Below are 12,511 nucleotides of genomic sequence, written 5' to 3'. Positions count from 1 at the left end.
AGGTTCTCATTGTAGAGACTGATCACAATTGAGGCAGACAAGGTCCCATTCCCCAGTAAAATGCCAGTCAGCATGGCCAGCTTGTTGCGCTCAGATTCTGTGAAACCCTTTAAAAACAGCAGCAACTGCAACAGAAGACAGAACTAACTTAGTCCTCTCATCACCAACACAATGCAGGCTACCATTCCATATAGCTTAAATAGTCTTACCTTCTTGATTTCCTCTTCAAACCCTTTCTCCAGGTACTTGTAGCGCCTGATTAGCTTATTAAAAACCTGCAATATACAGCGACAAGACGTTCCGGTAACCAAGACAGACTTCCCTAAAAGTGAGCGCATTCACAGTTGCGTTTGACTAACATTATCTTACATTACCTTAACGTGCACTACAGGTTTTATTCAGCATTTATTCAGGTTTCATTTCTGCAAGATCCTCAAGCAGTATTATAAACTTGTTTGCATAAACACTACCAAATGCAAATTACTTTGACAAAGTTAATTGGCATATACAGTGGATTTTTAATTGACTGCTAGACTGACTTCTTTGTAGAAGTACTGATTTATATCAGGTTTGGAAATATAGTTGAGAAAGCAGTAAATGCATAATTCCAAATTTAAAAAAAAAACACACACACCACAGCAATTTGACCATGATCCTGGAAAGTCGATTCTTTCAGCAGGTTGCATATTAAAACATGCATGTTTAACACTAACCTGAGCGTATGCTTGCATGGTCTCGAGGTCTTCTGATGCTGTGAAAACACAGAACTCTGTACGAGTCAGGTCATCGGACAAAGTACCACCTGGGGCTGAAGTCGAGAGAAAACCAAGAGTTAACTTAACACATCTGTTTACAGCACATTGAAGACTCTGAACAGTCAGGGAAGGCATACTGTAAATCTACACGATCATTGTAAAATCTCCAAACCAAGAAATGGGTGGAGGTAAAAAGCAGACGAGTATGGAAATGATTTGTATATTTAGCAGACGCCTTTATCCAAGGCGACTTGGAGATTAGGGTGTGTGCATTATCCATCAGCTGCAGAGTCACTTACAATGTCTCGCCGAAAAGACGGAGCACAAGGAAGTTAAGTGACTTGCTCAGGGTCACACAGCAAGTCAGGGAAATGGGCTCAACAAGAATAAATGCCACAAGTCTCCATCAGTCATTTACACATGCAGTGGGAACATCTTGGTGTAACTGGGTTGGGACTGTAACAATATACTAAACAGATCACAATATGCAGGTTGTGACACAACATGGATCACGAACCATGCGATTGTCCAGATTGGATACTTGTATGATGCATAAAATAAACTCATTTAAAATGGATGGACCATTTTGCTAAATCAGGGTAAAATACAAGTACCGCAGTTTTGATAGTGTTATTTTTTTTGTTTAAAGTTTTTAAAACAACTAATTGTGTGCTTTAAAAACAATATGAACTAAGCTTACTCATTTCTGCTTGGTGGAAGTGACCAACTACCCTGTGCATTCTGGGAAAATTACATTACTGCAGCAGTGCTGGTGAATGCAGAAGCGTGATGTGGAACAATTTTGGATTTCAGCCAGATGACAAAGGCAATCTGGTTGAAGGCGGACAGTCAAAATGTCAAGTTTTTTTTTTTTTTTTAAAAAGTGAAAAACAAAAAAAGGAGGAAATGCCACCAGTTTATTGAAACATCTTTCAGATCACCACCCTGATTTTTTGCCGAAGTTTACTTGTAGTTTAGTTTAAGTAAGTGAATCCCAGTGCATGTTATTTAAGATAAAGCAAAGATAACAGAACAGGAATGCGATAGAAGCTGATCAAAAGGAAGTTCATTGATGCTTGTTTATTTTCTCATGACAGTGCATTTGATAGAAGCTGCAAAAATATAATTTACCGTCATGTGTCACTAAAACTCTATCGCATGTTTCTGAGTCACACTGCAAAAACCTGCCAGTGCAGACGGCTACAGGTTCAGCATGAAAGCAATAAAAAGTATTTTGTTTATTACAATAGCCAGAGTGGTTGTCTTGCCTAATTTACTTTCTTTGCAAGATTAACAACCAAAACGAGCATGATGGGTTGAACAGCCTCCTCTCGCTAGTAAAAAGTCTTATGTTCTTGTTCAAGGTGCATGGGGGTGTTTTGACTGAGACATTTGGCTTGAATACCCTTAAACAGAATTAAGTTCTAATAGCACACAAGAGGAAGGAATCTACATTAGTAGCCTGTTTTAGAAATGTAGCATTAAATATAATGCTTAAATTTGATTTTTTCACTATTAAACTGCTTATGTTAGCATTTTTAGTAAAGCAGTTCGGACAATTTATTTATTTATTTTTACCCACTGAACTAATTACATTTGGAAGTGTATTCCCTAATGTAACACATCACTGTGTTGATTTAAAAAAAAAATAAGTGTTTTACAACGTACATGAATCAATCAGGCTAGTCTAGTTTAGCATTACACTCTTGTGTTTAGTTTTACTTTCTAAAAGATTTGAACAGCATAGATTAATGGAAGCGTTATGTTATATGCGACTAAGAACACAAGAAATGTTACAAACAAGAGGAGGGCCATTTGGCCCATCTTGCTCATTTGGTTGTTAATTGACCCATGCAAGAACCTCATCAAGCCAGTTCTTTTAGTAACTGTGTAAATCAGCTTCCACAACTTCATTTTTTTCATTCCTTGGTTACATTTTTAGAGCACTTCTAAAGATACCCCTGTATGTAAAACATCTGTCCTAGTTATAAACAAACAGTCTGCTTCAAGGAAAATATTTCTGTGTTATGTTGTTATATAGAATAATTGAGATTCCTTGTAACTAGAGTACTTGAAGCTGGATGAAAACACCACAGTTCTTTTATAGTCAGCGACAATGACCTTTGGATACACTGGAACTTGTTTTCAGTAGAAAATATGTTCTATATAAAAACAGCAAGCATTCCACCATGCTGTAGCATTAACCTCATGCATTTTGCAAAAACTTGGCAGCCATTTAACATGTAATGGACATAAAGTATGGCGATAGTATTGAATATCATGATACCATGCATGGTATCTTACCGATGCACTCTAAATAAGGTATCGCAGAACACTAGTTAAAATACCATCTAGTTGCCCCCAACAGTTCCCCACAATTTAATGAAAATTGTGGATGGGCCTTTGTTTGCATTTCCTTGTCCTGGTTTGGCCAGCAAAGTTCAATTAATTTAATGCAATGGAAAGTGCACCAAAAACTGTGCCAAAATATTTGTTAACTAATGTAAACGGCTGATTGGACTTATTTGCCATTTAATATTAGTTTGTCTTGGGTTTTTACCCACACTATTTCAGACTTGGATTACACTGCCAATACTGAAAGTAAGAGTCACACATGCAAGACTGAAGAGAGCAGGAATTGTAATTTTCTATGGTATCCAATTCCAAGACCAATTAACTTAACAGGACTGAAGTTCTGAAAAATGCCAACAGAAAAAACAAATCAGAAGTTCAAGCTGCCCAGGGGGGGAAAGCCAAATCACCATTTGAGAAACGCGGCTCAGAGTGTGCCACATATCCAAAGTGAAGCCTAATGAACAGATGCAATCTATGTGGCTCACAGTAGCAACATACCACAGCAGGGATGGAAATAAGACTTCTACTGCACAGCAGTTTCACCCACTCCAGGTTTTACTAGGAACTTGATTAGTGTATAGGTAACAAGCTCTGGTGTGTTATTAAAACAGTAAAACCAGGAATGGATCAAACTGCTATGCAATGGGAGTATTTCTACCCTTACACAGACGCCCAACAAAGCCTGAACCTTTGAAACAATGTTTTTTATTTCTTACCCAGCATTCCGCCAGCCACCAGGATGTCAAACAGGGTCTCTGCATAGCGACGATAGTCAAGTTTTCCGCCAGAGGCATCAAGAAATTTAGCTACTGCTTCCAAGTCGGTGCCAGTTTGATTCAGACCTTGAACAATACTTTCCTGAAACTGAGTAGGGTCAAACCTCTCCTTTTCATCTGCAGAAAGAAAACAAAGAAATCCAGTACATAAAAACAGAAGATAAATGAATTCAAATTGCATAAAACTGTGTACACAAGTCACACAAATATACAGTACCTCTTTTCCTAGTTTTAAAACGCTGGCCTGTTAGCGTTGGCTTTTGCTGCTTTTGATTATTCATAAAAGACACCCTGAAATAAAAATAAAGATTTAAAATGCATTTGAGATATTCCGTTAACCCCACATTGATGTATACAATCTGACTATTTGAATGAAGCAAATATTTAAATTTGGTGTAATGTACTATTGTCATCACTCCAGCAGCATTTAGCAGACCTTTTCAGCAAGTGTTTATACAACATAACAGTAAGTGGATCTGGGAAGGGCTGCAGGGATAAACACAGGATTGTACTGAAAAACTAATGCAGGCTGGGGAGGGTGAATTGACAGGGAGCTAAATGGCTGCCTTGAGTTAATGTAGTTCTATTTGTATACAGTTCATAATTGATATTATGAATACTGACTGGGGCTGGGTTGCACCAGCTATGCACAAGTTCATTCCTAAGTTTGAACATAGTCTCCACTAAGTCCTTAGTTGTAACTAGTTAGTTTATAACTAAGTGCTCTCTTATTTCAGATGCACCACACCTACTTAAGACAACTTTGGTAGTTTATCACTAAGACCTGTTGATACCAAGTCAGTGACATCATTGCTGCTCAATATTTCAGAGGGCTTGGTACAGGGATACAGACCGAAACTCCCACTTTAGAAACATGTATGGACATGCCCTTTAAACTACCGAAAATAAACTTCATGGGAATATAAAACTAAACAAACATTGAGACTAATTAAAATCGACGCCTTTTTGTGAATAGGGATACCGAGATGGCAAACTTTGCCATAAACCTTCACTTTCCTGTGTTATTTATAAAAAGCAAGATTAATTTATATACGTGTGTGTGTGACGATTAAAAAAAAAATTCCCTCGGCTCCTCCTAGTGTCTCCCTGTCACTTCTGACAGACAAGATAGCTGTGGCAGACAGAGGACAGCTAATTCAGTTATATTTTGTAATGGGAATCGCAAGTATGACGTTATATTCATACATATATGGTATAAAATATTGAAATTTAAAACGAAGTTTAAGGAGAGTTTATAAGTTACTGATCAATACAGTAACTTTAATAACGTTAATTAATATTCTATGTCCGAGACATTTTCTATTCATAAAAACCTAAACTGTCTCAAATACTGTGTACCTCGTACGGATAATAAATCTTTAATTGTATATTAAAATATATATGGTGAAAAATTCCTACAGAATTTTATAGGAATCCTTCAAAAATGCAATTAATAAACTTTAAAATTAACGCTGGTTCACACTGGGCATACGATTCTCACAAACTCATCACCTTGCGTTCAAATCGTTGACGCCGCGGAGGAGTTGGCAGATTTCAACCTCTCACCGTCAAATGGATGACGTCACTTGCGTTCAACCAATCACACGCCTTTCTTTCCTTTAGAATTTTACAAGTAAAATACAATTGACCGTTTATTTTAAATAAATTATACTTGTATAGATGCAGCGGAAATATACAAAGAACTAATAATTAAGCATGTACGGTACCATAAATAAACGGAAATAATCAGAACGAAAACTAACAACTCAGGAATTTAAACCGTGTTTGATCTGTGTCTCAGCAGCCTACGTACAGTGTTTACTGAAAGCGGGATACAACAACGTCTGAGCAAACGTCAGTGACTTTACCATGAAACTGAATGGTGGCATTTGCTGTCAATCACACAATAATTATTTTATTTTTTGGATCCGCTGTTTATAAAAGAGGCGCCGCGGTTACTAGTCAAATGTGGCTGTGTGCACCACTATCCAAACCTCCAGAAGAGTTGTCTTTTTTTAAACCAATCAGAATGAACTAACGCAGGGAGAAGATCGCTCAGTGTGAACTACAGCATGCGTCCGTCTGAATCCTATGCCGTGTGAACCTAGCTTTACTCCTTTAAGAAATTGTATCCTATTAAATCATATAAGAAACCAACAGGATGCCCTATAATTAAGAGGATGTATGCCTCGCAGGATTCGCTGACGACGAAAAATAACAAAATCATCTCCAAACAGAAGCTCACGCAGCCATGTCATGTTGTATTTTGATTCTACTAACAGCTCACACCTCCCTAAAAGTAGGCGTACATTTCACCAACTAAGTCTTACAACTGTCATAGCTGGTGCTAACGCTTTACACCAAGTAAGAATTTACGCACAGGTGGTGTAACCCAGCCCGGGCGTTTAAAGCATGTCCAGACACTAATCCAGCTCCTTGTTTTAATTTAAACGCACATCCTTCGCTTTTGCCTTCGAACTTTACTACCGTGCCAAAATAAAACACAGAAATCCAGGGCATTCCGTTTCTACGCGGGACAAAACAAAGACTACAATTCCCAGAAACAGCATTACTTCCTGTCATGCTCACCATCAACAGACTGAAAGTCCTCAGCAGTGGTTCTGTAAAAACTTGTTTGCACAACACTCCATACTAAGCACAGCCACAAAAAGATTTTACATGCGTCGTGTATGACTAGCGAGGACTCAAATAACTGCTATAATGTAGAACACCTCACGGCGACCTGAACAAATTCTTATTTCGGCCTGAGTGCGCAGACTCACATCACAGGAAGGTCGGCATTGTTTCCGATACATTGTTACTATCGGCAGTCTACTGAGAGGGTTGCAAAATTTAAGATAAAAAGCTAAGATTCATAAGCCGATGAAGACGGTCGATTGAATCACGATTGGTAGCTTACATCAAATTTGACGTCGAGTTATCAACCTAAAAAAAAAAAAGTTGAGTCTTCTCCAAACGAGGTTGCATGGCCACGCACAACAAAGAAACGCGTCCACGTTGAACAATTTCTTCATCGTATCAGCCAATTTAAACAGCTTTCATTCCAGCAAATCTTACGTGACAGAAAACGAGTCAGGTGTACAATATAGCCTCCACGTGTATTACAAATCATAACGAATGATCGGAAAAATAAAAATACAAGCAAGATGCTAGTTCCATAACAAGGCCCAGGCATCGTATTTGTTACTAATTATACCCACATTTGAAGAAGAAAAAAACTAAAATCATGATACACGTAAAAAATAAACATAACACACGAAGAAAGGCGTGTTTTATCACATATCCGTGGATGCCGTTAGGCTAATGTCAATATGTCATTTTAGTTGAGCGATACATTCCCAAATAAAAGTAGGCCGGGGAAATCGAAAAAAAAAAACATGGTCAAAAACAAAGAAAAAACAGCAAACTAAATATACCACGTTCCGGGTTTTTTAATTTAATTTCACTGGTAATGACGAGGAAATACTTACCGAAATTAATTCAGATAAAAACAGCAAGAGAAACAGAAATTACTGCAAAATGCTCCAAACACTCAACCCTACCAAATTCACCCTGAATATGAACCAGTGCGGCGGCGCCGAGATAATACCATTCGGGCTGATCCATTCGAATAGGGGTCGACAACTTGAGAGAAAACAATCTCTGTGATCTCCCAGTTTCAAGAATTCATTTCACAATACAGATCAAGCTACTTTTACCTTTGTCAAATATATTCTTAGTATGATTATATATAAATAATGTTATTTTAACACAGCGTAATACTATAAAGTATTATATATACCTATGAAATAGTTAGATCGTCCGGGCGCAGCACCTTTATGAAATCACGTCTATTGTGCTACAGCCTGGGGGGGGGGGGCGATGGGTTGGTTCTGTCCTGCTAGAAAATATAAAATGTACTTTCAAAGTGATTTGTAAACCCCCACACCTCAGTCCTCTATGCTTATATTTTCTCTGTAATATATGTTTAGTTATATTTTTACTGTTTGGATTCAAATATTTTTGGTTGAGTTGTGTACTGTGACAATTGAAACATCCCTTTTTTAATGTCGTTTATAAAGTCCTTTGGCGTACTCCAATATGGTGTCGGCACACAACGGGAGCAGTGACGCAAATCTCAGTATTGCTCAACACGCCTCCGGACTGACGCTGTACCAAACACGTTATTTTGCTCAAGGCACGGTATACGTATGTTTGTGTCCCAAACAGGAAGACTAGATGTACTTGGTTCCCATTTATTATTTTTATTATTTATTTCTCAGCAGATGCCCTTATCCAGGGCGACTTACAATTGTTACAAGATATCACATTATTTTTACATACAATATATATATATATATATATATATATATATATATATATATATATATATATATATATATATATATATATATATATATAATGGGTACAGCAGCAGTGTCCCCCACCTGGGATTGAGCCCTAACCACTTCTCCACACTGCTGCCCCCATCCAATATTAGCCTTGTTAAAGGTGTATACCCTTCCCTACCCTGCACACAGTGCAGTTTTGAAAGAAACACATTTTATAACAAACATGTATTTTAATTTTAAAACATGGTTTATGGTACTACACACAGTCAAATAAAGTTCTTAGTTTGTTTGTCTTGCCTGCCAGGAAATCTGTTACTGCGTTAATGGTCATTTAATCCCTACAGCATCTTTGGGGTAAAAGCATCTAACTGGCTGTAAAGTATGTCAGTCATTAGTGGAAGCAGCTGGTTGGATACTGACAGTAAATCCTGTCCTGAAGGGGTGAGGTTTTCACACTACAGATAACGCAGTGCTTACAAAGGTACCACAAAATGTTCCTGTCAGGACAACTGAGGAAGCCAGCACCTCCGGTCATTTTTTTTTAAAGTAACAAAAACGCTTATTCACTGCCAAACATGAACTACTCTAGATGTGTAATGACTGCAGCATAGGATACTGACCTTAAGGTCAGAGTTTCGGTGTAGGGAGAGGATTATTCATTGTGTTATTAACAATAATATGATAACCAATCAGAGTGCAGTGTCCTGACAGCTGAATTTTATGTTACTTTTGTAAGGACAGCACAGGTAACATGCTTCCAACAGAGATTTCTAAAACCTAGTGTACTGCGAGTTATCATGTTTTAAAATGAAAATACATTTTTTGCTAAAATATGTGTTTCTTTCAAAGCTACACATTTGATACCTGTTTAGCGATAGAATGGAACTGGTTTGTCAGCTACAAACTCAAACTGGTCGTGGTAGTCTTTGTCTTTTTTACAGCCTTTATGCAATTACAGTTACGGTTTTAACTGAGGATTCTGTCCATTGCTCATGCAAGCGCCTGGTTTTCCTCATTGCGCAAGCATTCAGATACTGACTGATGCAAAGCCAGAAGCTTCACAGTAAAACAGATTCCATGAGAATCTAATCAAACACACACAGTGTTCCCTAAGAGAAACCATCACCAATAAATGGTTAGCATCAGGAAGTTTTAAAAAAACCCAACACATCTCTTCAACCAATCAGCACCCACTCTGTGCTTAAAAAAAAAAAAAAAAAAGGTTGCTGGGTAAGATAACACACACACTTGCCAGTAATGTGATTGTCAGTCTGTCTGTCTGTCTGTCAAACTTACATAAGAACATAAGAACTTTTTTCATACAGAACACACATAATGCATTACTGAACTTCTAAGAAATGAGAGGGTATCAAAGTGTATTTAGAACTGAACAAAACGTTTTACTAAATCTTTGCTAAAGTGCAAAACTTTGTGAGGAACACCATACAGTGAAACCTGCTTACTATTGCTCCACCTGCACTTGTTCTCACCATATTGAAGTGGTCCAAACAGGACAGCATGAGAGCCAGTGGAGACAGGCTCCTGATAATATCACTGTAACTTGACTCTATATCACTCTGCAAAATAAAGGAATGATATTAGAATACCACTGAACTGGATGTACAATGTGTGTCCGTGTACAGTGTAATAAACTGTATAGCTCATTTTATTACTGGGAATGCAGTACTTTGCATGATAATTGAGTTCCACAGCAAAACACTCATATTTGTTGTATCAACACATCTTAATGCTTATTTCACCAGGCTATTGGTCCTGATGAAGTGAATTTGATCTTACCTGGTTAAAGATTTAGACATGGAAACTACAGTTCTTATTGGGACAATATAAAGTGCAGATTGTGCTTATTATTGCTAATATAACGGAATTTGGGTTGACCATGATTAACTGTGTGTGTGTATAGTTCTTGGCGCCTAGACATATTCTTTAAGAGCCAGTAGCTTCAAATTGCATTGTCGTGTTTTTTCTTCCCTTTTCATAATGTGCTTTGCAATCATTCTGAGTTGCTCTTCAGTTCTAGTTAATTGACATAGATACATGTAACGCAAGCTAGATCAGTAGGCATGTCTTTATATTAGTAAGCGCCAGCACCATCTAGTGCATAGCAATGTATTGGCAGCAAAATTAAAGGGAATTTGATCCAAAGTGTCAGATCACCAGATGGCGCTGGCTCGATAAAGACACACTGGCAGATCTGGCCTGTATTACATATATATATACTGTGTATATATATATATATATATATATATATATATATATATATATATATATATATAGAGAGAGAGAGAGAGAGAGAGAGAGAGAGAGAGAGAGAGAGAGAGAGAGAGAGAGAGTAATAAGAACCACTCTGAATTAATGACTTCAAACATCACAAAAATGTTAAGGGATTAAAAACAAAAAAACTTGAAAATAAATCTGAAAGTACTTACTTTTCAAAAATCTGTAGTGCACTGAGCTGCTAGGAATGATGTTGGTTATAAATCTGAACTCATAACCCCTGATATACAGCTGTACACAATAAAGACAGAACATGCAGAAAGCTGTCTGGGGATATGAGTAGCTGGTTTTATCAGGAGGCTGTGTAGTCTGGTGGTTAAAGAAAAGAGATTCTAACAAAGAAGTCCCCGGTTCAAATCCCGGCTCACTCACTGACTCACTTTGTGACCTTGAGCAAGTCACTTAACCTCCTTGTGCCGTCTTTCTGCTGTGACGTTGTTGTAAGTGACTCTGCAGCTGATGCACAGTTCACACACCCTATGTGATAAAGGCGTCTAAACAATAAAACGAACCAAGACAGGCTGTAATCCCTTTAGCGAACAGCAAGTGTCATCCTCATCAGAACTAGAACATTTATTTTTCTATCCGGAAATGGATATAGATTTTGAAAATGTTCAAATTGAACAAAATAATGAAAATATACATTTATATATACAGTTGTAGTCAAAAGTTTACATACCCCAATGGAAATGTATAATTTGTAGAAATTTCTTGAAAACAAATAATTATAAGAAAAATCTTTTGTAGCAAAAGTTTTGCTTTTGTGGATGAGGGAAAAAAAGTTACATAAATACATGTCTACAATTATTTATTTTAGCATTTTTTTTTTTTTTTTTTTTTACAAAACTCCAAAAATGCTCATTCAAAAGTATTCATACCCTGACAAGGAAAATGAAATTAATAGGTAGTTGAGGCATCTTTAGCAATAATAACCTCTTTTAAACGATTAGGATATTTGTCAATGAGCTTTTGGCATGACTCTTTAATGATTGTTGACTATTCTTCAATGTAAAACTGTTCCAGTTCATTCAAATTCCGAGGACTTCTAGTGTGCACAACCTTCTTCAACTCATACCAAATATTCTCAATCGGATTTAGATTGGGACTTTGACATGGCCATTCCAGAACCTTGATTTTATTCTTCTTTAACCATTCTGAAGTAGATTTTGATGTGCGCTTTGGATCGTTGTCATGTTGGAATGTCCAGTTGCTCTTTAAACCAAGTTTTGTAGCGGAGGGTTTCAGATGATTGGCCAATATCTTTTGGTATGCTATGGAATCCATTTTACCATGTATTGGAACTAAATTTCCTTTGCAACTAGAGGAAAAACAGTCCCATAGAAGGATATTACCACCTCCATGCTTGACAGTAGGTAGATGTTCTTTTCTTTGTACACCTCACCAGACTTTCTCCAAACGTAACGACTATCAGCATGACCAAATAGCTTGATTTTTGTTTCATCACTCCACAAAACCTTCGATCAGAACTCATATCCGTCATTCAAATGCTGTTTTACAAACTCTAAACGATTGACCTTGTGACGTTTCCTAAGAGACCTTCACCAAGCAATACTCGACCTATGGTTGAAATGAAAACCCCAGTCCCACTTGCAGCCAATTCACTTTGAATATCTTTGGCAGTCAATCTTGGACTGTTATTAACCTTCCTCACAATTCTTCTATTTGTTCTTGGTGAAAGAACCTTCTTTCTTCCAGACCGAGGGAACGTTGTGACAGTATCATGAGTCTTGTACTTCTTGATAATAGAAACAATAGTTGAAATTGGGATACTCAAATGTTTGGAAATCTTTTTGTATCCTTCTCCAGCTTTATGACAATAAATAATTTTCTGCCAAAGGTCTTCAGATAGCAATCATCCTACGCCTAACCCTTTTATACTCTTTAAGAATGTTCACCTACAATCCTGCACTGCTGTTACAGATTCTGTCACCCGTCGGTGAGATGAGATGAGGTTAAA

General features: G+C 37.3%; 1 protein-coding gene across 1 annotated transcript; it reads right to left on the bottom strand.

Annotated features, from left to right (window-relative positions):
• Positions 1-7,516, bottom strand: LOC131728485 (eIF5-mimic protein 2-A-like; the record flags this gene model as incomplete). The annotated part of the gene is given in 6 exon segments (XM_059019479.1): positions 1-125; positions 210-275; positions 714-808; positions 3,827-4,003; positions 4,104-4,177; positions 7,378-7,516. Coding segments are annotated over 5 exon segments (527 nt in total), but the record flags the coding sequence as incomplete, so codon positions are not given.
• Positions 7,517-12,511: the final 4,995 nt, after the last annotated feature.

This window comes from Acipenser ruthenus, unplaced genomic scaffold (genome assembly GCF_902713425.1).
Source record: "Acipenser ruthenus unplaced genomic scaffold, fAciRut3.2 maternal haplotype, whole genome shotgun sequence".
In the NCBI taxonomy this organism is placed as follows: Eukaryota; Metazoa; Chordata; class Actinopteri; order Acipenseriformes; family Acipenseridae; genus Acipenser; species Acipenser ruthenus.
The sequence above is the reverse complement of the archived record's forward strand: the minus strand, read 5'-3'. Positions and strand labels throughout refer to the sequence as shown.